At 52.9% G+C, this 23,215-nt stretch overlaps 1 protein-coding gene across 1 annotated transcript; it reads right to left on the bottom strand.

The window, feature by feature from the left end:
• Positions 1–1,223: 1,223 nt before the first annotated feature.
• On the bottom strand, positions 1,224–13,139 carry TXN2 (thioredoxin 2). Its single transcript, XM_030320535.1, has 4 exons — positions 13,043–13,139; positions 11,802–12,055; positions 9,830–9,953; positions 1,224–2,062 (listed from the first exon to the last, which is right to left on the bottom strand). Exons 2-4 carry the CDS (start codon positions 12,053–12,055, stop codon positions 1,949–1,951), a joined length of 492 nt encoding a protein of 163 aa, XP_030176395.1. The 5' UTR covers positions 13,043–13,139; the 3' UTR covers positions 1,224–1,948.
• Positions 13,140–23,215: the final 10,076 nt, after the last annotated feature.

Consider the following 23,215-nt stretch of genomic DNA (forward strand, 5'->3'; position numbering starts at 1 on the left):
GTCACGGCGCCCCGACCCTGAACTCCGAGCCCTGCCTGCCCCCACCTTACTCACCGGGCGTCTGTGCAAGTTATTCAATGTCTGCATCAGCGCCTCTTCTGTAAAGTGAGCCGCCGCCCGGCCTGTCTGCCCCGTGGGCTGTGCGACTCAGATCATACGCTACATTCTGGAGGATGACAGGAGAGGTACAGGTGCAGCCTGCCCTGCCTCGATCCCTGGCCCAGGGGCCCGTGGGCTTCGTGATCTTGGACAAGGGCCTCGACCTCTGAGTCGGTCCCACGTGTAAAAGGGAATGTTGACGAGGACGCTAACCCTGTGCGGCCACCGTGGGGTCAGGAGCCCAGAACGAGGCCCGGCGCCCCGTGAGCGCCCTCCGGGCACTGGCTGCTACTGCCCATTGCCCCGCGGCCCTTGGCTTCCCTCCGCTACCGCCAGGTGCTGGTTTATCTGGCCTCCGCACGCCTGTGACAGGTCCCGGTCTGTGGTTTTGGCCGCTCCCGGGGCGGCCCGGCTCTCCTGCCTCCGCCACAGCGGCCTTCCCCAGGCGGTGCTCAGGCGGTTTCGATAGGAACACGAGAGCCATCGAGGGCAAAGCACACAGGAGTGGTCACGGCACCCCAGGGCCGAGGGCAAGGGTATCCCCGGTGTTGAGTGCCCACGGCTCCCAGGATGCCGGCACCTTGGCTGGGCAACTGAGCCTAAGGGCTGTTTGGCCCCAGAAGGGAGATAGAGGGCAGGCGTTCTTGGCTGGCACCTTGCTCCACGGGCCAAGGGGAGCAGGGAACAGGAAGGGGCGGAGAGGCTGGCCGAGGCGGAGGAGGTCCTGTGGCACACACAGGGAACAGCCAGCCCAGCTCCCTCAGGGGGCCAGGCTTGCCGCGGGAGTGGCCCTGTGCCCGTTGGCAGAGAAGGAAGCGCTAGAAGCATCCAGGGGATCGGCTGTAAGAGCCCAGGCTTCAGAGGCAACCACGCCTGGGTACAAACCGGGGCTCTGCGCCCTATGAGCCCGTGTCCTTATCTGCATAACGGGACAGGAAGCGCCCTCTTGCCTTGTGTGTGAAGGTGGCACCGGGACAGCGGCCACGACTGACAGCACTGTTAGTAACAGGAGAGGCTGGCCAAGGGCAAGAGGGTGGCGGAGAGTCAGAGGAAGCAGGGACAGCAGGCCAGCCTGGGAAGGGGACATAAGTGCTCCTGGAGCCCAGACAGAACAGAAGCTGTCGACAGAGCAAACCCTGGCTTTATTGGTCCGGTTTGTTCACAGTGAGGCTTCCAGAGGCAGGGGCCTGACTCTCCCCTCCCTCTGCCCAGTGCATGTTCTCCGCCCTCGTGCCTGGGAAGGAAGGAAGGTGGCTCTTTGGTGGGGGGGGGGGGGGGGGGGCGGTGGCTACAGGGTAATTTAGTGTGGGGCCCAGGGTCTGTTCTTCACAGCAGGAGGTAGAAGGGATCACATAAAGTTCTTTATTACAGACCTACAAAAAATGAGAGAATTATATATTACTCTCACTTGTTTGGGTTTCTTTTTTCCTTCTATTTTACAAAACAGCAGCAGGGAAGAAAAACTGCAGGAGGCAGATGGGCCAGGCACCGGGGTGCAGATCGGAAGGGGCCAGGGACACGCGGCCGCCATTGGCCCGGTGCACCGCGGGCTGGCTGGCCTGGGGCTCTCTCCGGCATCCTGGGGGAACTGAGGCGAGCCCTGGTGGGAGCAGACAAGAGAGAGTGGGTGGGAAGACGGCTGTCCCCAGGTCAGTGGCAGTCAGCCGGCCCAGAAGCCCCGGAGGCTTCCAGGGTTTGGGGGCCTGGTCTCCAAAGCACGGGTCCACAGGGGCTGGACAGAAGGGAGGAGGCAGGAAGGGCCAGCACAGAAGGTCTGAGCTGTAGTGGGGGCCCTCCTGGAACCCCGGGGCCCAGGTGGGCAAGGGCCACCAGGATTCTTCCCTGCGTGTCAGCCAATCAGCTTCTTCAGGAAGGCCTCCAGCTGGTCCTCGTCCTTGATGCCCACGAACTTGTCCACCACATCCCCGTTCTTGATGGCCAGCACGGTCGGCACGGCGGACACCTGGGTGCAGGAGACAAGGGGAGGTGAACTCCTCTCGACCGCCACTCCCAAGCCTTTGTGGAGAAGGTCGGTGGCTCCCGCGGGGCACTGACGGCCCAGGCGGCGGGCGCGGCCCCTCCTCTTGGTGCAGGGGTCCTGACGGGCCTGGAGGTCCACCCGCCGGGGAGACTTTTCCACTGCGGGCTCCCTGCGGTCCCTTTCCTCCCCCAACCGCACGACTGACTCACTGGCCCAGTGGTTTGGCTGCAATGACAGGAGAGATGAAAATAACCCGTCCGTGCAGCTGCAGGCCGGGGCTGGGGGCGGGGCGTGGCTGAGGAGCCCGGAGAAGCTTCCCGAGGAGGGAAGACCCAGAGACTGGGGTCCGTGGCCTGGCTTGGCCCCTCGCGGGTAGGCCGCGCCACCTCCACGGCCCCGGTGCCCTCTTCTGTCAAACGGGGACCAAAGAATCTCCCTTGAAGGTTTAGGACAAACGATCCAGATGCAAAGCTGAGTGGTCAGGAGCTCAGGCTCTGGATGCGGCCACTCTGGGGGAGCCACTTCATCACTGTCTCCGTGTCCTCATTGGCAAAACGGAGCCACCGGCGGCACTCGTGCTGGGCTTGGGGGCTGCGTGGGATAATGCACATGGCGCCCTGCGCCTGGCAGGCACATCGAGTGTTAGGACCTGGCAGAGGGCCTGGTATGCAGTGGCGCTCAACAAACGGTGGCTGCAGAGAGCATGGCAGAAAAGTCTAACGCAGGAGCCACGTCGGCTCGCTGCCGTGGCCGGTTAGCAGGGTCTAGAAATTCACGGACTCCTACTGGACAGCGTGGGAGGAGGGGCTCGGCTACACACGATCCGATGTTTACTTATTAGGGGGATCGGGGGCAACATTCTTGGCCTGTGAAGCATTTTCTCAAGTTCCCTCGGGGGACCTGTGCAGATTACACGGCATGTCAATGAGGCCCGCTGCACTCTGGCATCTAGCATTTTCTGCCGCCTGGGCTCCCTGCCTGACGTTTGTAGACATTTTTTTAAAAAATGGATACACAGAACAAGATAAACAGACTTTTCTTACACATGTTAACTACAAAGTAACAACAGCAATTTACACAAACACACCCCGTCTTCGGGATTCTGAGCGCATCCTGCCCGTGAGTCATCTCGGGAAACCAGACTTCGGGGTTAGAACGTTCACACCGTGCGCGGGTCGCTTACAAGAGAACCGCAGGCCACGGCGGCCCGAGCTCATACCTCGGGCGGTGCTACCACTCGCTCCCGACTGTGTGGCAGGCCCTGACCTCCGCTAACTGGCTCTGGGTGGACAAACGCGGCAGGTAATACGACAAAGTCCCTGTTCCGGTTAGTCCCTCCCGGCCCTTTTGAGGGCTGTCCTGGGGCTGATGCGGTGGCAGCTGATATGCTCCTCAGACCCATCCGGCAGGGGGCTGACCACGTGTGCCACTGCCCGTGGCCCGACCACTGGCTCCCGTCCTTGTCGTTCACGACTGTGGCAGGGGAGGCGGCACGAAGTACAAAGGTCCGGAATGTGGCTCTTATGGTCTCCAGGCACAGGCAGGGCCCAGAGAAAATTGCTCCGGCCGGGCCGCACAACCAGTCGTTTGGGGTGTGCACGCATGGAACACGTAGGCTCCATCCCCAGACTGGAGCCTAACGCAGGGCCTCCAGTCACGACCCTGGGATCAACACCTGAGCGGAGATCAAGAGTCAGATGCTTAACCGACTGAGCCGCCCAGGTGCCCCAAACGATTTAATTTTAACTTAATTTAATTTAAAATATATATTTCTAAACGTTTGCTTATTTTTGAGAGAGGGTGAGCAGGAGAGGGACAGAGAGAGGGGGACAGAGGAGGATCTGAAGTGGGCTCCGTGCGGACAGCAAAGAGCCTGACGGCGGGGCTCAAACTCACGAACTGCTGGATCGTGACCTGAGCTGAGGTCGGAACGCTCAATGACTGAGCCACCCAGGCGCCCCAAGATTTTATCTTAAGTAATCTCTACACCCAACGTGGGGGCTTGAACTCATAACCCCAGAGACCAAAAGTTCCACACTTCACCGACTGAGCCAGCCACGCACCCCCAGAGCTGTGGTCTTATGCGCCCTCTAGTGGCCTGTGAGGGCAGCTAGGGTGCCTCAAATCCAGCCATTCAACTGAGGCACCAGGCTCAAGCACTCACTAACTGGATCCCCTCCCCTCCCGTTTCTCCAACCGATACAAAAGCTGTGTGTCAGGGGCTAAGTGTGGCTCAGTGGGCTAAGCATCTGACTCCTCGTTTCGGCTTAGGTCATGATCTCTCGGTTTGAGCGTTCAAGCCCTGCATCGGGCTCTGTGCTGGCAGCTCAGAGCCTGCTTAGGATTCTGTCTCCTGCTCGCTGCCTCTCCCCTGCCCGCGTGTACCCTCTCACTCTCTAAATAAATAAATAAGCTGTGTGTCATTGTACGAGAAGTAGTCTGATTGCTTTCGCGTGTCCTCTAGGGACGACGCTCACTGTGGGGCCTGGAGGGGGACTCAGTTTTCAAGAACTTCACGAGTCCCACCACGATCACACCTGTGTGTTCACACGCATGCACGCACGCGCACAGCCACACTGCGGTCAGGCGTACCGCAGACAGTCCGAGGCCTGGTCATTACTGACCAAGGGCATTCTTCCAAGCGTGAGTCCAAATCGCACAGGCGCGCAGAGCAACGGGCTTGCGGGAAGCCGGTTTTTCCGGGACACTGCTGTGGTACCTGGGGTGTGATGGGACTTCCCTCCCCTGAGGTGGCTTTGCGGATCCGGAGTTTGGCTCACAAATCAGGAGGGGCTGGTGCTTGTAAACCCGGCCTTACATGGAAGTGCACAGGTCCTTGGCACACGCCTGTAGAATGTGATCCAAGTGCAAGAGGGGCCGTGGCGGACCAAGAATGCTGCTTCCCTCCCAACTCTGGCAGCTCTGAAGGGACCGAGGGGCCAGGAGAGAGATGAACAGACGTGCGAAGACGCACTGCTTCTCCTCCTGCTCTGTGACACCACCGGGAGCCTTCCAGGCTGGACCTGATGCCCTGAGAATTCAGGGTAGGGTGGGGTGTGTGTGTGTGGGTGTGTGTGGTCCATCCCCACCAACCTGCAGCCTAGTGGCTCGCCCTGTGCGACTGAGCTCAGTGTCCCTGCTCAGTCTCCCCCTTCTCCCCCCCAACCTCCTCCATCTGTGAGGACCTACTGAGGGACAGACACAGCGCTAGATGTCACAGGAGGCTGGCCACCTCCTCCTCAGCTAACTGCGGAACTGACGCAAAGGAAAAGACCACTGTCACCAAGGCTGCTACCTACTGGGGGCTCCTTTAAGGGTCAGGAATGACACCAACCGCTTGCGTAGGCTACCTCTTAAGTTCTTGCCTCGAGGTGGGGTCGCTTTGAAGAGGAGAAGACAGAGGCACAAGCGATGAATGAGGAAGGGCGGGAGCTGGGATCTGTCGCGGGATCTGTCTGACTTTGCTGTCTGTGATCAAGCTGAGCCATCCCTTGGCCTAAGAGCTACCGGGTCCCAGCAGGGCGAGGATGAACGGGCAGCTGGGCAGCCTCCAGCCTGGGAAGCTCCCAGTGGTGTCACACTCCACGTTTCAAATGAGAAGCCTTTGGACACGGGAGGGTTCTGGGACAAAGCTATTATTGAAAAACTCAAATCCAACTCTATGACGTTCTGGAAAAGGCAAAACTATGGGGACAGTAAAAAAGATCAGTGGTTGTCAGGGGCACCAGGGGAGGAGGAAAAAAAAGGAAAAGGTGGAACCCAAGGGGATTTGTAAGACGGTGACGCTATTCCGCACACAACTGTAATGGCGGATGCGAGTACATTGTCAAGACCCACGAGATGGACACCATCTGGTGGGACCCCTGCATGCCCCCAGAAGGTCAGCACAGGACTTTCCAACTTTTGCGTCTCGATGTTTGTTTCCACGCTGCTGGCAGTGCTCACCTAGAAGCTGGTCGGAAGAGCAGAATCTTGGGCTCTTCCTACACCTACTGAATCAGAATCTGCTTTTAAGCAACATCCCAGATCGTATTCATGTTTGCGAAGCACTGATTTAGAAGACTTGCAAAGCGGGGAGACACGGTAACGATCGCTTCTAGCTACATACTCATAATAATATGAAATAGCAATACTCAGTGAACTATGAGGTTATACGAAACATTAAAAGGAAAAATAATTCAAATGAAACCTTCAACGAGTTTAAAACACCACCCAAAATGGTGGCAGCGGTTGTATCTGGGGCAGTAAGACGACAGCTGACTTTCCCCCTGATTAACTACTTGGCTGTCTTCCTAATGCTTTTAAAGGGCCTTCTCCATACGAGGAGAAAATAAAAGAATAACAGCTCCAAGTGTGAAGCCAGAGGAAAGCATAAAGCTTCGAGGGTCCACTCTCTGCCCCCAGTAGCTGGCAAGGTCTGTACGGAATGCCCAGCCAGGCAGCAGGGACGAGGAGACGGAGAGCAGAGAGCTTTTCGTCTGGCCAAGCCAGGGCAGTGCACGATCGGGTGGTGGTGGTGTGGGGGGGGGGTACCCTAAAACTACCGAAGCCCCGAGTCTTTCCCTTCCCTGTCCTTTGGGAGACCGTGGGGGTCCAGGGTGGTCAGCTGAGCGAAGCAGAAGTGTGGTGCCTGAGGGAGGAGACTTGCCCCGAGGGCATGTGCTGGGCACGAGGGGAGGTTCAGGAAAAAGCCTGGAGAGAGGGACCAAATTCCCTGAAAACAATTTTTTTTTTCCTTTTTTTAAAGTAGGCTCCAAGCCCGACGTGGAACTTGAACTCAGGACCCTGAGATTAAGAGCCACATGCTCTGTGGACTGAGCAGCCAGGCGCCCCTCCCTGAACACCATTTAAAGCAGTTTCTACCACACGTTCATCCAACACTCGGAAAAGGAGGAAGCTGTCCCAGGAGGTACCCTGGATCTCTCAGCTGAAACGTCTTCGTCCTCTGGCTCTCCTCCAAAAGAACAGGTGTGAAGGAAGGAAGGAAAGGGGGTCAGGAAAGTCCCTGTTGGAGCTTCCTCAGCCCTGCAGTGACCTCTGCCCAGGGCTTGGCAAAACAAGGAGGCTGGGACCAGCTGATGTGACCCACGAGATCTGGGCAGTGGACAGAGGGAGGAGCGAGAAGGTCCTACAAGAGGACCCACGTCCATATACACTTTCCAGGCTTGACCACAGGACCTCAGTGCCCAGCCCTAACCACCAGGCTCCTTGGAATGCAGGTGGGGGTGGTCTTGGGAATCTCACCACCCGGGGGGGGGGCCCCCTGTTGGCGGGAACCGGATTATTCTTCTTCACATCTGTACCGGTTAACCACGGTTCCCGGAACATGGCTGGCGCTCAGGGCATGTCTGCTAAAAAGTCCTACTGGCTGAGGCTGATTGGCATGGTGGCAGGAGTTAGCCGAAGACATCTTATGCCCGCCCCTCGCCCTGGGAACGTCCTGGGAGCTCCAGCCCTCAGCTCACCCCCACAGCTGCCGCGGGCCTTGGGGGAGGGACGGACAAGTAGGAGAAAGGTAGGGGCATCTGAATGGCCAGTAAGTACCCCCTTGACTGAACGCTCAGTGACAGAGCTTTCAAACACAGCAACTTGGGATGCCTGGCTGGCTCGGTCAGTAGAGCATGCCACTCTTGATCTCAGGGTTGGGAGTTCGGGCCCCAAATAGGGACGTCGTTTACTTAAAAAAAAAAAAAAAAAAAAAAAGACAAAACAGAACATCAAAGTAGTAACTCATCCCTCTCCCCTGCGCCAGCCCTCGTAAGGCACCCTCAGTCACTCAGCACCACAGGCAGTCCTACCCCCCCTCACTCATCTGCAGTGACCATCGGTGGCTTTGCCTGCCCGGCATCTATTTCCTTTCCCTCTGGTTGGGGCAGCCTGGTTTCCTGGTGGGGGGATCACTGCCACCCCAGTGCAGCAGGCAGCCAGCCTATGCGCACCCCCGTCCCCTTGGGGACTGGCTGGAGGCGGCATCTCTACTTGAGCTGGGCTCGGGTGGGGGTGGGGGGCCGCTGAGCCTGGACTTACAAACTCGATCAGCACCCCTTCCCGTCTGGCCACAGTCAACTCCCCCAGTGGCCTGTGCTCTCACTCTCTGCTTAGTTCCCCACGCTGGCCATCCAGCCGCAGTACATCTCTCCCCTCTCTCCAGCTGTTGTGGTCTCCGAGGCCCAGAAGATGCCCCCACATCCCACTCATTTCCTGCTCCGGGCACACAGGCACTGCTATTCTGTGAGCAAACTGTGCTCACCCTGACCCCAGGGCCTTTGCATTTGATGTCTGCTCTGCCTCAGATTACGCTTCCAAAGAGCTGCTTGCTTCATTTCCTTCCTCCCTCCAGGTCTTTGCTCGGATGTCAGCTTCTCAGAGACCTTCCCTAACCCACCCTTTTATTTTTTATTTACTTATTTCTATTTTTATTTATTTTTTAAAAAGTAAGCTCCACACCCGACATGGGGCTTGGACTCATGACCCCTAGGATCAAGGGTCACATATTCTATCGAGCCAGGTGCCCCCACACCCTTTCAAAAATGAAACCCTCCCATGGGGCGCCTGGGTGGCTCAGCCGGTTAAGCGTCCGACTTCAGCTCAGGTCATGATCTCACAGCTTGTGGGTTTGAGCCCCGCGTTGGGCTCTGTGCTGATAGATGGCAGCCTGGAGCCTGCTTTGGATTTTGTGTCTCCCTCTCTCCCTGCCCCTCCCCCACTCACACTCTGTCTCAGATGAGTAAACATTAAAAAAAAGAGAAACCCTCCCCAGCCCCATGTTCAGCCCCACCTCATTTTCTTGATTTGTTTCCACAGCACTTATTACCTAAAGCAGGGTAACCATAGGCCAGACCCAGCCTGCTGCCTGTTTGTGTAAATAAAGTTTTACTGGCCTACAAGTATGCCCATTTGTTTATACACTGTCCCTGGCTGCTTTCAATGGCAGTTGAGTTTTTGCAATAGAGGCCAATGCCCTGTAAAGCTTCAAGTATGTTCCACCTGGTCCTTTAGAGAAAAAGTGTGCCGATCCTGTTTTTTTTTGGGGGGAGGGGGTTAGCTTTGTTCATTGTCATATCGACAACCAAGTAACAGCACCTGGCATTTAAGAGACTCTGAACACACATCTGTTAAATGCACACAGAGACCAACCAAATGCATTAGACTACCCTGTCTCAGTGTGTGCTGTGCTCTTGGCCTTTCTTCTCTGTGCATCCTTCATGGCCCCAGTCAGAGGTCCCCCAAAACGGAAGCATTCCCTCCCCCGACCCCAACAATCAGTCCCTTCTTCCTTTGTGCACCTCTGCTGTCAGCACCTCTCACCGTACGCTGAAATGACCTGTCTACCTGTTGTTCTCTTGCCAGACTAGACTAGGGGTGCTGGACACAAGGTGTTCATCTTCTTTGTGCCAGAATCACGGATGCCCGGCTCACTGCGGGGCTCCCGAATGACGGCTGACGGAATATGTGCGTGGATGAAAACATGAACGAAGGAGTGCGTCAGTGCCCCAAGACTCAGACAATAACCTGGCGTTTTGGATCATACACTCCGCTTCCTAATGGTGGGCTAGACAGACAAGCGGCTCAGAGGGTCAACAGAGTCACATCTGCAAAGGGCTCTGAATTCCCGAGAGCTCTAGGAAAAACCGAGACACTTCTTCCTGGCTGCCTGGTGGTCCCCAAGATGTGTCCCGCACCTGCTATCCTAGGGCCCAAGCACCCCTCACACCAGCTGCACTGTGGCAATCCCCTGCCGATTCATACCTCATATTCTAGGGCGAGGTCTGTGTGGTCGTCAATATCCACCTTGGCCATCACCACTTTTCCATGCTGCTTGGCCACCACCTTCTCTAACCTTGGCCCCAGGATCTTGCACGGGCCACACCACCTCAGAAGGGGAGAAAGGAAGCATCCAGTCACAACAGTGCTCAGCAATCGATTTACTGCCTCCCCAGAAACTTCCCTTGACCCACATCTTTCTGAGGGGCCTTTTGCCCTTATTAGCTCTGTTTACAGTGTTTGAATATTAACTTGTAATGTCAACAGGTCAAATGATAAAGCCAGAACTCTGCAGCGGGGGAATTTCCAGGGGTCCCGGGCTTCTAAATCACAGTCTTCATCGGAAGACTCTTATAAGGGTTATTTCAATAGATATAAGAGAATTGCACTGTCACAGAAAAAAATATGAGATGTGAAGTTAAAAGGTTTGGGTTCCAACAAAGACTCCTCACCTATCAGCTCACTGTTCTGGGTCCTCGGTTTCCTCTTTTGAGAAAGAGAGATCATGTCTCTCCAAGCAGCGACGAGAAATCTACTAAGGCAACATGAATAAACATACTCTATAAGCTGCAGGGTTACTCTAGATGCTTCACGGACCCACAACTACAGGGAGGACAGACCAGTGGCTGGGGAGCTTCTACAACATGCTAGTCACTGCGCCAGGGCGTTCTCAGCTTTTACCGCCCAGAACCCTCAGGCCCACAAAGGAAAAGAACACGTCTTCCTAAGAAACTGAGGAGCACACAAGTTAAGGAACATGTGCGTGGTCCCAGATCTGGCAAGCGGGACACGGGAACTGCAACCCGAGGTTGTGTTCCAAATGTCTTCCTTCAGCCCTGGTTATCCTGGGATCCCTCAGGCCCCGTGTCAAGTGCTAGCACGGTACCGATCACAGCTCTTCGCCTTCGGGTGGTGAGCTCTTCGGGAACAGGCTGTCATCTCCGGAGCACTACGGACAGTGCCAGGCGCTGAATGAACAAGCTCACTGTCTTACTTCCTCGTCGAAGGAAATGAGGCATCATCCCATTTATCACTCATTTGGGAAGTCCTCTCTGGAATGCTCACTATACAGGGGAGGTAGAAAGCTTCGCCTTCCACGAACCCCTGGCTGATGACCCCTATTTTATGCTCAGCCTTGAAAACGCTTTCCCTTCGGGGATTTCAATTAAGGAACTCACAACACCTAAAAACCCAGTCTGCAAGAGCTTATCTCCTATTGTAAGAAGAAAGGGAGGCACAAGGAGGTCACACGGCCTGACCAAGGCAATGTGGTGAGTCGTCCAAGGCCATGTGGTGAGTCAGAGAGAGTGGGAAAGAAGGCAAAACAATCTGTCTGACGTTTGTCCGGAAGGCCTCCCAGCTTGTAACTCAGGCTATGCCAGGTCTGTCCAGTTCTTTGGTAGCCAGGTGGCTGCTTAGGACCCAAAGTCTGGAAATGAGAAGGCCAAGCTAACAATTAGAAGGCTAGAGGCATTTAAGGATCCCTAAAACACACTTGTACAGCACTGAAAAGAAAACCCTGCCCATCCCCTGCGTGCTGGGATATCACTGTGGGGACACTGATAACTTTTTGCCAGCCCTTCCCAGTTTGGGCGGCAAGATGTTAAACATCAACCTATCCGCAGGGCCAGGAATTGATATACACCACAAACCAGATGATGTGATGGTCCCTATTTTTCCTGCTTTGGTCCAAGCTGAAGGGGACTCAGCCATTTGGGCAGCGAGATACAGAACATGAGTGTTTCTCAGCACCAATGACAGGGAGCTTTGAAGACTGTTTACTAGTGTGTGTCTTACCAGACTGCACTCAATCTTTGATGGCAGGGACTGGGTCTTACCAGCCTTTGTAAGGAGACTACATCTGAGAAGCATCGAACGTGGCACTGAGACACAGCAGATACTCAGTAAATACCTGACCGAGCAACACCCCAGTCTTCTGCCAACCCCTGGGACTCACTGTGCGTGAAAATCCACAACCACTGGTGTTTCACTGTTGACAACTCGGTCTTGAAAGTCAGGTCCATCCTGGATATTAAAGGTCGTTGTGCAGACTCTGGTGGTGTATATTGACCGGGCTTGGCTGGGTGTTACTGTGAGGTCACCAGGACTGCACCGCACGGCCCTGGAGGTGAGGGGTGCCCACCGACCCTGAGGCGGTTTCCTGGAGATGATGGAGACCAGGAACCTCCTCAGGAGAAGTCGCTGAGCCATCTGTGAGGGAAAGAGGCAGGAACAGTTCGAGAAGTCAACACCGCAGGAAAAGAAAGGTATTTGGGGAGAACGGGGGGGGGGGGGCTCAACATTCAGGGCCGGAAGAATTCCAGGAAATGATATGTAAGATTTCTAGAGGAGGGGGCGCCTGGGTGGCTCAGTGTTTAAGTGACCAACTCTCTTGGTTGCCGCTCAGGTCATGATCTCATGGTTCATGGGTTCAAGCTCTGACAGGTTCCAGGCTGACAGTGCTGAGCCTGCTTGGGATTCTTTTTCTCTGCCCCTTCCCTGCTCGCGCGCGCACGCGCGCTCTCTCTCTCTCAAAATAAATAAACTTAAAAAAAAAAGATTTCTAGAATAGAGGTTAAGTGAAGAATGAGAATCAAAAAGCAGGAGTCACATAACGCAACTCGGAAATTGGGCTGATGACAAAAGAGAAATCAGGATATTCAGAATTATAACAGAAGGGAGGGAGGAACATATATTCGTGGAGAACCTGCCAAGGGCCAAGGGGGCCTTAGTTCTTCCAGATCACCCAGGAGGAAGTTTCTACAGTACTGCTCACACTACAGATAGGGACTCCGAAGCTCAGGTAAATTGTGACACGCCCAAAGTAACCTATTAAATGAGAGTCAACACTGGAACCCAAGGCCGTCTGCAGATTCTTTATTACTCATTTTAATGAGTGTTCTAACGGGAAATTAAGGCACAAGGGAGTTATCAAAGGATCAGAAAAGAGGAATCGCAACAATTCAAGGTGGGGGGAACCAAGAGGTTCCGGACCTGGAGTGTGTGGGGGGGAATAAAAAAGAAGGGACATGCGTTGAGGGACTGGGGAATCGGACGCCGCCGGGGATCCCGGCCCTCCGGAGGACAGGTCCCCCCGCCCGGGGCCTTCGCCCGGTCGGCCGCCGGCCAGCGCAGGAACAGACCCGGAGCTTGCCTCCGCCGCGACACCACCTAGAGCCACCCCCACGAGCCTCCTACCTCCCTGCAGCGCGAGCGGAGGGATGCACGGCCCGGCCCTCCCCGTCAGTCAAGGGCACTCCTGCCGTCACTTCCTCGGGGGAGGGCCTTTCGAGCATCACTTCCGGCGACAGACAACCTGGAGGACTGCCCTCCGCAACTCGAGGGCGGCTTGGATTTTCCACCAATGGGGATGACGGACGACGGCACAGCGGAAGGGGTGGAGCCTCAGTTAGGGACCGGAAGAGATGTGTTCTCGGGGAGAGACAACGGAAGAGGGGGCTGGTCCTTGGGAGGGAAAACCGGGAGAAGGGGCGGGCCCTCGGGGGAGTGACCGGAAGAGAGGGCGGGTCCTTGAGGAAAGACCGGAAGAGGGGTGGCCCTCGGGGAGGGGCCGGAAAAAGGCAGGCGGGCCCTCGAGGAGGGTCCGGAAGAAGAGGAGGAGGAAGGAGGTGGGAGCTTGAGGGAGTTACCCAAGGGCGAAAGGGCGGGAGGGAGGTGTGGTTCCGGGTTTTGCAGACTCCTCCACCCGCCACCCCTTTGCCTCAGTGTCTTCCGAAAATTACAGGTGCGGGAGATTCTTTTCCTCCTTTTTACAGATGAGGCAGCTAAGCTCCTTGAAGGCGGAAGTGCCGGTTAGGGGCAAAAGACCCCGACTGGGAGTAAAGAGGACGCTTTGTGGCCCTTGTCTGTCACACGCAACTGTACCCGCTTGTGGTTTTGGACGAGTCACCCTGGCCCGGGGGGCTTCGGTTTCCCAATACGTGACATGAAAGGCTGGCGTGGTTCAAGCCTGTCTCCGGAGTTGCTGGGGAACAGGGCTTGGACAAGATGTCAGGTGGTGGGGTACTCGGCCTGCTTTTGAGGCCCCGGGTAAGGTGTGGGGACCTGTGAACTTGTTTGAGCCTGGGCCTTCCTTTCGCACCCACCGTCGCTGGCCTGGACAACAGGCGCTAAGTATCTGTGTGGCCCAGGCTGGAGTCACAGCCATCTCTTGTCTCCCCCCGCCCCCTCTCCCTTACATTACAACCACTCCTGTCCTGGCGGGTCTATGAATACATCACTGCCTTTTCCCTCCTCCTTGCCTTATGCTTAATTTAAATGCTCTTTTCTCTCTCCCCTTGGCGGAACACCTACTCATCACTTCTCTGAGCAGCAGTAATTGTTTCCTTCTCTGTAGTGCTTTGTTCGAAACTCTTATGTAACACATTGTGGGTGTCTGCCTCTCCCCCTAGACTTTATGCTTCCTGAGAGTAGGAATTTGTAGCTTTTATTTGACTCCATATGCCCACCAATCTGATACAGTGCCTGACTCCGAGGATGTTCGATAGATGTTTATTAAACACTGTCTTTGGATATCTCAGGGAGCGGTTTATAGAAAGGTTACGTGACTTGTCCAAGGTCACAAGGCAGGTAAATTGGCACAGCCCCTTCTTACACCTCCGTTTCAGTCTAGTCCAGCCACTGGGAATCCCATACAGCTCCAGACTGTGCTTAAATGTCACTCCCGTCCCTGGATTTTGTAGTTGCTCTATGACCGGAAGGCGCTGTCCTCTACTCTCCAAGGGAGAGACTAGGCATCATCTCTGGAGATCCCTTCCTGAGCTTCCTCTAGCGGGGGAGATGCCCTTCTTCGACCTTCCACAGCCCCTGTGCCTCTGTACATCAGCCACCACACTCAGCACTCTGTATTGTTACTGTTTTGTCTCCACTGCATTTATTACTAGTACAGAAAGATGTTAAAAAGAAAAAAAAAATTCGGGACACCCTGCTGGCTCAGCTGGAGGAGCAGGTGACTCTAGATCACAGGGTTGTGAGATAGAGATGGGTATAGAGATTACTTAAAAATAAAAAATCTAAAACAAAATTCATTCTTAGTTTTCCAATGGCTCTCAGCCTTCCCTCTTGCCCACACAGCTCCTGACCCATTTCCTCAGGGCCAGTTCAAAGCCGAACGTGTTCACTCCCAGTTTCACAGAAAACAGCCAGTGCCCGGGATGTGGGGGGAGATGACAGGAGGGTGACAGTACCGTCCAGGTTCCACCCACAGGCAGGCCGGGTGGAGATTCACAGAATTCAGACTGTGAAAGGGTCTGAATTCACAGAATTCAGAAAGGGCTGGTGGCCTCACAGTGATGCAGTCTAACTAAAGTGGGCTGGAGAGGAGATGGGTAGACCGTCAGAGGCTTTGGAGGACATCTCGTGGGCTTGTGTCAAACCCAGAAAAACCAACACCAGAAGGATGGAGAGGCCAGGGAAGCAGTCTTGTGGAAAGTTTCACAATCCTCCCACGTTGGGAGGTGTGGAAAGTCTAGAAGGCACCAAGAACCTCTCATTTTGGCAGAAAAACTTACTCTGGTGTTGGGAAGTCCGCAAAGATACCATGGACACTGAGCAAAGCTACGAGGGGGATGCACAGTTCCCCAAAGTGCAGCGATCACAGACCAGAGCGGTGGGGATCGGGCTGCTGGTGCGGAAACTACAAAATATTGTCTGTTCTTTGTTCCTCACTCCTCACTGTACTGTCAGCTCCCAGAGGGTCCATCTGTCTCTCCATGGCTTATCTCCGGGCCTGGTGCATGATAGCAGGTGCTCCGTGATTATTTGTCCCATGAACAGACAGCAGGAGCACAAATCACACCTTCTTACCCCAAATCCCATTGTCTCCACCATATCACGTGGCTCCATTATACCCTTCCCAAATCGCTGCCATGTTTTTTTTGTGTGTTTCCCCTTCGTCTTGGCCATAGTACGCTGTTTGTTCTCTGTGCAGTTGACAGGTTCGCTCCCTCACTCCCCTGGCGTGCACGTCCTCTGGGGTGGGTGAGGGAATCTTTGGAATAGACCTACAACCCCTGGCCATCACCAGCTGTGTCAGCCTTCCACTTTAAATAGATTGTCCACCACAGGCAGGGGGCCAGGTGAGAGCCACGGGCAGGCGTGGCCCTCCCTGCCCTGTCTGATCTCTCGCTTTTGCCTCTGCCCGTGCCCAGGGCTGGAGCCAACAGTGGTAATCCACGGTGGGAGCACCTGAGGTCAGCATCCCTTGGTGCAGCTGTGTTTGCTAGTTCCAGATGCCGTCTGGCTGGGGAGCTTCCCCCTTGTCCGTTTTCACTTCTGTTGTTTCTGTAGCTCCAGCACTTTCTCTTCCAGTCGCCTGCTAATCCTATTCCTCCTTTCCGCTGCATTTTCTGAAAGGCCAATGTCCCTGCTCAGTTCACATTTTGAATTCCGAAGGAAGACCAGTCCTGTTTATCCTCATCCCACAGTGTCTTCACCTCTTGGCCTCAGGCTTCTCATCTGAGAAATGGGAAGAATTATGCCTTCCCCATAGGGGGCCGGGAGATTGCAGGAAAGACTGGAACAGTTGTTGGTGTTAGGTCTAGGTCTGTGTGTCCTAGGGTTGTGATATACAATGTGTTTCTTACTGTGGGTCATGGTCAGAGGGTTTGAAAGCTGTTGACATACTGAAGAGTTACCCAACACCTGATGCTGTTCTAAGCCCCTTACACGTATCAACTCAATCCTACAACCCTGTGAGCCCCCGTCTGTGTCCCCTAATGAGGCACATGGGGGCTAAGTGGTTTGTCCAGGGTCCCCCAAACAATAGGAGATAGATAGAAGCTTACAAGTGCTATATTGCCCCTAGCAAGGATCTGATCTGACTCAAGACTGCTTCTTCTTCCCACCCACCAATCCCTACAGACCAGCCAGTTAGTCTAGGCCATCGAAATGCAACATGGGGCTCTAACCCAGCTGGTGGCCGAGCGGGGCAGCAACGGTTCTCAGCAGCCGTTGTCAGCAGAAGTGTCCACACGGTGGCAGTGTGGTTCACACAGTCTCCTCAGCGGACCAGGCAAGCTGGGCACGGCCCTGACGCACCAGCTCCCTCGGGTCCACTGGGCAGGGGACAGGTGTGGGAGACAGGTGCATCTCAGTGACCACATGTCCGAGGATTTCATAGCTGGAGGGAGGCACTTAAGAAAAAAGTCAACGAAGAGAGAGGTAGTGGGCCACAGTCTAAGCTCATAGAGTTTTCAAGAGGTGTTTCTCCTCGAGTATCCTTGTTTTCAGTTTCCATCTTGATGATAATTTGTGTGTTTTTTATTCAAAAAATTTTTAAACGTTTATTCATTTTCGAGAGACAGACAGAGCATGAGCGGGGGAGGGGCAGAGAGAGAGAGAGGGAGACACAGAATCCAAAGCAGGTTCCAGGCTCTGGGCTGTTAGCACAGAGCCTGACGCGGGGCTCGAACTCATGAACCATGAAATCATGAACTTAGCAGAAGCCGTATGCCTAACCGACTGAGCCACCCAGGTGCCCCCATTTTACAGGTATTCTAGAGTCCAGGGCCTGGTCCAGTTGTTCTCAGCCACCACAAAAGTCCACTGATGTGTATGTAAAGCAGAGAGCCCACCGTTGTGGGCTGAACGTTTGTGTCCTCCCCGAATTCATATGTTGAAGCCTTAACCCCCAGTGTGATGGTGTTTGGAGGTGGGGCCTTTGAGGGATAATTAAATTTAGATCAAGTCATGAGAGTCGGGTCCCCATGATGGGACCTGTGTCCTTACACTTACAAGAAGAGGAAGAGAGACCGGAGCTCGCTCACTCTCTCTCTCTCTCTCTCTCTCTGCCATGTGAGAACATGAGTAGGTAGCAAGAAGGTGGCCATGTACAAGTCAGAAAGAGGGCTTCCCCCAGGAACTGAATCCACCGGCCCCTTGGTCTTGGATTTCCAGCCTCCATAACTATGAGACCTAAATGTCTGTTGTGTAAGCCACTCAGTCTGTGGTATTTTGTTATGGCACCAGAGCTGACTGAGACACCCGCCAAGAGTAAGAAGATACATATTTTTTTCTTCTTTTGAGCCAGGATACGATGCTATAAAAATAGCCTTTGGATTTAATAAAAATCCTAACTCTATGATACTTATATATATATTTTTAAAATTTTTAAACATTTATTTTTTTTGAGAGAGACAAAGACAGTGAATGGGGGAGGGGCAGAGAGAGGGAGACACAGAATCGGAAGCAGGCTCCAGGCTCTGAGCTGTCAGCACAGAGCCTGACATGGGGCTCGAACCCACGGACCACGAGGTCATAATAACGTGAGCTGAAGTCGGGCGCTTAACCAACTGAGCTACCCAGGCGCCCCTAGACCTTGTTTCTTTAAATGTGTAGAATGAGTATAAAATTGAAATCTTATACAATTGTAAGCATTAAAATGCCAACATTGTTGGGGCGCCTGGGTGGCTCAGTCAGTTGAGTGTCTAACTTTAGCTCAGGTCATGATCTTGCGGTTCGTGGGTTTCAGCCTGCGTGGGGCTCTATGCTGACAGCTTGGAGCCTGGAGCCTGCTTCGGATTCTGTGTCTCCCTCTCCTTCTACCCCTCAATCGCTTTCTCTCTCTCTCTCTCTCTCTCTCTCTCTCTCTCTCTCTCAAAAATAAACAAACGTTGGGGCGCCTGGGTGGCGCAGTCGGTTAAGCGTCCGACTTCAGCCAGGTCACGATCTCGCGGTCCGTGACTTCGAGCCCCGCATCGGGCTCTGGGCTGATGGCTCAGAGCCTGGAGCCTGTTTCCGATTCTGTGTCTCCCTCTCTCTCTGCCCCTCCCCTGTTCATGCTCTGTCTCTCTCTGTCCCAAAAATAAATAAACGTTGGAAAAAAAAATTAAAAAAAAAATAAACAAACGTTAAAAAAACCCTGAATCATTGTTTTAAAACAATGCCAATATTCTTGGCACATAGTAGGCCCACACTGTGTGCATAGTAGGCACGCACACTAAAGGACATTTCAGAGAGGATGCGTTTGGCTGTAAGAAACAGAATGCTTACCCAAAAGTGGCTTAAATGGTAGGGACTTATTACCCTATAAAATGAGAAGTCTGAACGTAGGTAGTTTCAGGTGATTAATTCAGGATTCAGTGGTGTTAGGGCACCGGGTCAGCTTTTCTGCAACTTTCTTGGCCTTCTCCCACCTCCAGCGTGGTTCTCCTGACTGCAAGCGTCATATCCTTCCATCAAATCCTCCCAAAGCAAGTGGGTTTCTCATCCCCCGTGATGTGGCTTTTAAAAATCAGGCAGGACAATCTTTCCCTGAAACCCTCCTTACTTCTGCCTGACCAGTAGTGGATGACACGGCCTCTTCTAAACCAGTAATTGGCCAAGGGATATGGATTAGACTCACGGCAGGGTTCACTCTCTGGAGCTGGGCCCACCTTCCCTGAGCTCTTCTAGCTGTATACACTCTGAACAAAATCAGGAAGCTGCTAGCCTGCAAGCAGTGAGGGAATGGCTACTGGGAAGGTAGCTGGTGTTATCATAATTAGCTGAAGTTGCTGGAAACTTCTAGAAAGCAGTAAAATAAAGTACACCTAGTATCAGCAAATGAGTTCAGACCACTCAGTGGTTCAGGTGATGGGAAGGTCAGGAGAGAGGAAAGCCGGGGGCAGAACTTTATGGAAGGGTAGGGTGGTGGAGACTGTGGTCTTACACAGTAATAAAATTTTACATCGAGCCCCGGCTTTTTAGCTGTAGACTGCATTTCCCAACCTCTCTGGCCGTGTAACTAAGTTGGGGGAATGGAAGTCATTTGTTCAACTTCCAGGCTGTTCCTTTAAAGTAAGGGTCAGCACACTTTTTCTTTAAATGTCCAGATGATAAATACTTTAGGCTTTGCAGGCCCTAAGGTCTCTGCTGCAACGCCTCAGCTCTGTTGTTGAAAACGCAAAAGCAGAAACGGGCAAATGCGTAGATGAATAAGCATGTCTGGGTCTCAATAAAACTTTATTTACACAAACAGGCAGTAGGCCAGATTTGGCCCATGGGTTACTACCAACCTCTGCTTTGCCAGCCTCTGCTTTAAAAGGATGGGGCATGGGGCCACCTGGCTGGCTCAGCCAGGGGAGTGTGCGACTCCTGATTTGGGGGTCGTGAGTTCGAGCTCCATGTTGGGTGTAGAGATTACTTAAAATAAATAAGTAACTAAAAAACAATAAATAAAAGGATGGGGGCACGCCATCCCTTTCTCTCTAGTTGGAATGTGGGTGTGTCGGCTGGAGCTGGAGTAACTACTTTGGATCACGGTGTTCAAGTCCTTTGTTGAAATGGTGGAGAAAAATGGTAGGAGTTTGAGACCCTCACTCTGTGGAGCCACGTACCCGCTCTGCACTGCTCATGGTGACTGTTGCGTTTGAGGAGGACTAAACGCATCTTTTGTCCATCACTCGTGGTTTGGGTCTTGCAATGGCCACCATATTAATAGCTTAGCTCCCTTATTTCAGAGACCCTAAGGGGCCATCAGATACACATTGCGCCATCATTTCACGTGTCACTAAGAAACAAGACCACCACTGTGTCTCCTATTAAGGTTTGTTTCTTCACTCCAGATCCACTCTGCCATATTGTGCTTTGTGATGACAGCACTGGAGACCTGTGAACTACACCGTGCCTTTGCCTGCTGGCCAGCTTCCGTCACTCAGGGTGATTGGAGGGAAACAAGAAGGCGGGAGGAGGGAGAAGGGACTTGCTCCTTCCTCTTTGCTTCCCGTTCCTACTACTGTCCGGAGCACTGGCTCCTCTCCCAGGCGGCAGCCCGTGGTTCCAGCCTCCAGCTTTCCTCGGGACCTCAGAACTGGATTCATCATATGCCTCGAGAGGTACCAACACTGGGCAAGTCGTGCCTCCTTTTCAGAGGTCTGGGTTCCGGCCCGAGGTGGCAGGGATGGTGCTGGGTTTGCACATATTGTCCCTGAGTTATCTGTGTGTTCCCTTTGCCTTATTGGTCCTCAATGCCTATATTATAAATTATCTCTCTCTCTCCATATATATATATATGTATATATATATATACACACACATATATGTATATATATAAAGTTTTATTTATTTTTGAGAGAGAGAGAGAGCAAGCATGAGCAGGGGAGGGGCAGAGAGAGAGGGAGACACAGAATCCGAAGCAGGCTCTAGGCTCTGAAGCTGTCAGCACAGAGCCCGACGCAGGGCTCGAACCCATGAACTGTGAGATCTTGACCTGAGCCAAAGCCGGATGCTTAACCAGCTGAGCCACCCAGGTGCCCCCAACAAATTCTCTATATTAATTGTCCTCATCTGAAATGCGTTGTGTAGCTTGTTTTTCTGATTGACCCCGGAATACTGAAACAATTTTTCTCATCACTTACAGTCCTTATTTTATGCTTATTGAAAGAGTTCTTTTTGACTGATTGATTGATTTTTAAAGATCTTATTTATTTTTTTAAGTTTACTTATTGATTTTGAGAGAAAGAGAGAGAGTGCACAGAAGGGGCAGAGAGAGGGAGAGAAAGAGAATCTCAAGCAGGCTCCATGCTGTCAACGCAGAGCCCGATGTGGGGACTCTAACCCACAAACCGTGGGATAATGCCCTGAGCCAAAGTTAGATGCTTAACTGACTGAGCCACCCAGGTGCCCCTTTAAAGATTTTATTTTTAAGTAATCTCTACATGCAACCTGGGACTTGAACTTACTACCCCAAGATCAAGAGTCCCATGCTTTACCTACTGAGCCAGCCAGATGCCCCTCCTTTTGATTTATTTAAAGAAAATTTAATATATGTCTTGTGTACACATAAAAAAAAAACTAGTGAATATATTTGATAAGAAATTTCTTTTTAAAAAATGTTTGTTTTTTTATTTATGAGAGAGAGAGAGAGTGAGTGCATGAGAAGGGCAGGGAGAGGGAGACAAAGAGTCCCAAGCAGGCTCCACTCGCTGTCACGAACTGTGAGATCATGACCTGGGCCGAGACCAAGAGTCTGGCCGCTCAACTGACTGAGCCACCCAGGCACCCCAATGGAACTTTCAGTACGAAGATATGATGGATGAAATCACTGGTTATTGGTGGTTGTACTCAATCTCCAGCCCCTCTCTCCTTCCCCGGAGGTGAGAGGGTGGGGCTAAAAGTTCCAGTCCTCCGATCACCTGGATGGTTCCCCCAGCAACCAGCTCCCATCCTTAGGGGTTTTCCAAAAGTCCCCACATAAACAGAAACTCCAGGGTGGCTCATAGGGCCTTGGTTTGAATAGCAAAAGATACCTTTATCGCTCTTGTCACTTAGGAAATTCCAAGGGTTTTAGGAGCTCTGTGCCAGAAATGGAGATGAAAACCAAATATATTTTTCTTATTTTAAGTCACAGTATCACAGGTGGAAATGGAAGTAGATCAGGGCAAGGAGTTTATGTAATCCCTCAGCCCCGCTCTACTTTCTGTATCCTGAGGACTCTTACTGCTTAAGTGTATGGTCTGTTTTCTCTGTTGGACTATGAACGCCATGAGGAAAGGGATTCTGATTCTTTTATTCTCCATTTTAGCCCTAGATGCCCAGTAAAAGTTTTTTTTTTTTAAAGATTTTATTACTTTATTGTTTAAAAAAATATTTTATTTATAAGTAATCCCTACACCCAATATGGGGCTGGAACTCACAACCCTGAGATCAAGAGTTGCATGCTCCGCTTAGCCCTGAGCCTGAACGTGGTTGGCACTCAGCAAATGTGTGTTAAAAGACAGAGAGAGAAAGAAGAATGGAGTGAGAGGTCCTTCAGTTTTGGTGTATGAATGGAAGTCCCTTAACCCTGTCCCCAAGAATGGCCCTCTTTGAGGCTTGGGTTAGTCAGGATTCTTCCGCGTTACAGTGGGCAGTTAGGTTCAAACAAGATACCTGGAGGCCAGCAAGGAGGAAGTTGTGGCCAGCTGTCAGGGCCCTGTCCCGGCAGCATGCCGCAAGAAGCCAGATCAAACCAGACAGGCCCAAGATGGCGGGCGGGCGCCATAACAGGAAACCTCTGACCATATTAGGAAGAAGAAGTGCGAAACCCTGTTTCTCTGCTGCAAGTAATGAATATTTTGCCCCCTAGTTCCCAACTGCCGACAAAAGATAGGAACCCAAACCCCAGGGACACAGCTGCCTTTCTCTCTCTTGAGCTTGCTGGAGCTCACATCTCAATAGCGTACGTTTCCTTTTAATAAACCTTCCTGCTTGTGTTGCGTGTCCGTTGTGCTGCGTGTCTTTGAATTCTTCTTGTGACAAGACCAAGAACCTTTGGCGACTTTTGGGAGGGGCTGGGTCGAGGCCCCATGGCCGCTCGGTCTCCACAGTTCACCCAGCAAGGTCAGGAACCAACTCAAACCAGCTCACGAAAAGGGACTTATTAGCTCACAT

The sequence above is a fragment of the Lynx canadensis genome, chromosome B4 (assembly GCF_007474595.2).
Source record: "Lynx canadensis isolate LIC74 chromosome B4, mLynCan4.pri.v2, whole genome shotgun sequence".
NCBI classification, from domain to species: domain Eukaryota; kingdom Metazoa; phylum Chordata; class Mammalia; order Carnivora; family Felidae; genus Lynx; species Lynx canadensis.